Genomic DNA, 3,568 nt, shown 5'->3' with positions numbered 1-3,568 from the left:
GCCTCTGTAGTGGGGCTGCTCATACATCAGCCAGTGTCCGTCCATCACGTGGCAAGACATGCAGTTGGACATGCGGTAACGATCCATGACATTGTCACAGTCGTCCATCAGCTCGGACATCTGGCCTCCAAAGTTCTCCCTCTCATAGATCCTCATTCTGTATGAGCCACGGTACTGGAACACATCAGTAATCAATATACAATCATTAGTCAGTGTTAACTGGTAGTGAGTTTAGGTACAAATAAGGACTGATTTTCTGTGACACCAGGTATGCACATGGCCAGTACACACTTGAAATCAGTCAGCAATTATCAATTATTAATCATCAGCGAAGAATTAGTGTTTCACACTGTAGCTGCCTGATCTTCCAGTGTATTTTATGAAATAAAAAATAAATGGCTTATTTTGAATTTTAAAGAGGAGACAACTATATGGAATCAACAACGGTTTTAAGAAAAACAAAACTGAATAAACTTTAACTAACCTTAACCCAAAATATTTTAAAACCACTCAAAGAAACAGAGATTTTTTTTCTCAATTTGTAAAGAAACCTATTTGAAAAGTTTGCAATTCTTTGTGTTGTGTGTTCTTAAGGCCAACAGAGCAAATTGTAACATTTGACATATTAACATCTTGTAAGATGTGTGTGTCAAAATAATGTAAAGTGATTGGCTGTGTGGTTACCATGGGGATCATGCGGCAGGACTTGATGCAGTCGTTCATCCCCATCATGCTCATGTAGTCCGCGTACTCGCCCCTCCTCAGGAAGTACTGGTTGCCCATGAAGTTGGTGCGGTCGTACACCATGAAGCAGCCTCTCTCCACCCTGCAGGAGTGACACCTGTTCAGGTAGGAGGACATGTCGGCACAGTCGCTGCTGCACTCATAGGAGCGGCCCTGGAAGTTCCTGTCCTCGTAGAAGATGATCTGACAGCAGACAGAAAAAGAGACCGATAAAGGGTCGAACATGAGACATAAACATAATTACACAACTACAGCAGAGTTTTTCTTTATTATGTGACATGTGGGAAAAGAATCTGGTCAACACCACAACAGTTTTTTATGTGAAACTAAAGCAACTGGAAGTAGACACTTTACTTAGCACTCCTGATGTGTCTCATTATTCTGTTGTTTCCAACAAAAATGTTTCACAACTAACTGAACTCTACCAAGATACAGATCGATCATGATCGAGAGGATGCTGAAGAATATTACAGTTCCAAAGTTTTACAACTACAAATTTTTATATTAATAATTTTTTAGTAATCTCTAATTTCTTACAATTTGTGAAAGGGTTAGAAACCCTCCAGTTTGTTGCCATACAGATTTTGGAAAAAAAAAATTTGTAATAAAACCTGGAAACCCCAAAAGTTGTTCTTACTGCCCAATTCACAGAGTTGGGTTAAAGTGGTAAGTTGGTAAATCTTGCATATGAGTAGTAAAGTTAAAAGTTAAGTGAATACTGAAAAAGATTAAAGAGTGTTGTGTTTGAGTCCTCACCCTGCTCATGTTCATGCTGCTGGAAGTCATGTTGCCTCTTACGTTGGTCAGCTGGTTGCTGATGTGGCTGCAGTTGTCAGTGGTGGTTGTCCTCTGTGTCTGTTACCTGTTGAGCAGCGACTGCTCTTTATAGCACCTGAGCAGCTGAAGCCTTTTGTCTAAACAGCCTGAGCCAGCAGCACGCCATAAAAGAGACACTCAGTGTTCGGCATTTCTCTTAGAAACTACAGACAAAGAGCTACAGACAGCAGCTGTGTGTCTCCTTCAGGCCTCTGTTCACTGTGTGGAACTCACTTTCTGGAACAAAAACCTCTGAATATGACACTGTCATGCACAAAGGTCTAAACATTTTTCTTCAAATATTCCAAAATATGACAAAGTATGCCACAAATAATTCAACATCCAACGTAAAGCCTCCTGTTTGCATCCTGTCAAGAGTTCTTCATGTTCAAACAACAAACTAAATCTCATTTCACAATTTTTGTTTTAAGACAAAAAAATCATTGTGACTTCAGAGAAAATCTGCAGGTAAAAGTAAAAACTTTATTTATAGTTTTTAACTGACTATAATGTAGTTCATGAACATATAAACACATTCTAAAGTCTTTATTATGGTGTTAACAGTTTCAAATCCTGTAACTGATGTTCATGAAATGTTTTTTCATAAATGAAATACATTCTTCCACATTTCTTTTTCATTTAAATATGAAAACTTATTCCATATGAAAATAAAAACATATTCATTTAGTAACAGTTTATACACCACAGTGTGTATTTCCAAGTATGTAAATAAACACTGCTATTTTCTTTTTCATCATAGTTTGTTAACATTTATTAGTGGAGGATTAAATAAGGAGTTACAGAGGCAAAAGAGTTCAGTATCAGGACAGTCACATGACTGCAACACAGGAATATCATGGGACAGATTAGTAGCTTTTATTGTCTTCGTCATCAGCTGTTCAGAACAAGCAAAAACTTTGACAGAAGAAGTCCAAATTATAGTTAAAACAGCAGGTAAATTTCTAAATGTGAAAGAGTCATCACAAGAAAAGATCCACACAGATTTTCGACAAGGAGACAGTTAATGATAATACAAGAACTGGGACTAGTGCTTATTGAATTATGGATAAAGAAAGAAAGTTTGAAGGTGGTTCATTTTAATACCCATGAGAAAAACCTACAGAAAGGAGAACTAAAAACAATATTGGAACATAAGAGAGGTAATGTTATCTGGTGTGGAGATCTACAGTAAATGCACCCAACACAGTTTGGTGTGAACAGGAAGATTTAAATGGAGAAATAATAATGGAGCTAATAGATGAAAAGTGTGTTTAAATGGTGGATCAGGTAAAAATGGTACAGAATCAGTGATAGATCTCACTTTGGTGTCACAGTCTTAATGGGAAAAACTAGCCTGGAAGTATTCAAAGGAAGCATGACAGGAAGTGCTCGCTATCCAAATTTCATAAACACAGGAGGAGAAATGGAAGTACAACGAAATGAAACAGAAGGGAGATGGACATTTCAAGAAGCAAACTGGGACAACAGAATAACGACTAAAGGAAAATTAAAGGGATTAAGTGTAAAACAGGCAACTATTATGGTTAATCTAATAAAAAAATATATCTTAACCACCGGAGGTTAGATGGAGCAACCGACACCCACTGAGAACAAACGCACGGATGTAATTCAAAATGTTCCATGCCTGTCTCGGACCATGAGATAGTTAACACATCACATTTTAGCTACTTCTATGTTGTGTGGTTCTTTTTTTTTTGTCATTAAAGTTTTTTATTTATTCATACACACATAAACATACAATCAAACTCGAAAATAAGCACTGACACCAACATCAACAGACAGTATATCCAGAATACAACCATATATACAAAGGCCTCCTGCAAATCAACATTTCCTTTTTTGAAACACCCACAATATACATTCAGCACCATGTCTTCACATTTTTCCATATATCCTACCTACAAAAAAATACTTTCCCAGGCCCTCCTAAAATGTTCCTCTTCATTGTTAATTCTAGCCAACATGCGTTCATATGATGCAACTTCTG

General features: G+C 37.1%; 1 protein-coding gene across 1 annotated transcript in view; it reads right to left on the bottom strand.

Annotated features, from left to right (window-relative positions):
* The window catches only part of LOC111668218 (gamma-crystallin M2-like), a 3,716-nt gene extending 2,115 nt beyond the window's left edge, over positions 1–1,601 (bottom strand). Inside the window, exons 1-3 of the mRNA XM_023424216.2 lie at positions 1,501–1,601; positions 685–927; positions 3–174 (exon numbers count right to left, since the gene is read on the bottom strand). Coding sequence (XP_023279984.1) covers positions 3–174; positions 685–927; positions 1,501–1,530 — 445 coding nt within the window. The 5' untranslated portion in view covers positions 1,531–1,601. The remainder of the gene's footprint in view (positions 1–2; positions 175–684; positions 928–1,500) is intronic.
* Positions 1,602–3,568: the final 1,967 nt, after the last annotated feature.

This window comes from Seriola lalandi, unplaced genomic scaffold (genome assembly GCF_002814215.2).
Source record: "Seriola lalandi dorsalis isolate HSWRI2012SDOR001 ecotype SW California unplaced genomic scaffold, Sedor1 jcf7180002054722, whole genome shotgun sequence".
NCBI classification, from domain to species: domain Eukaryota; kingdom Metazoa; phylum Chordata; class Actinopteri; order Carangiformes; family Carangidae; genus Seriola; species Seriola lalandi.
This window is presented reverse-complemented; position numbering and strand designations above follow the sequence as displayed.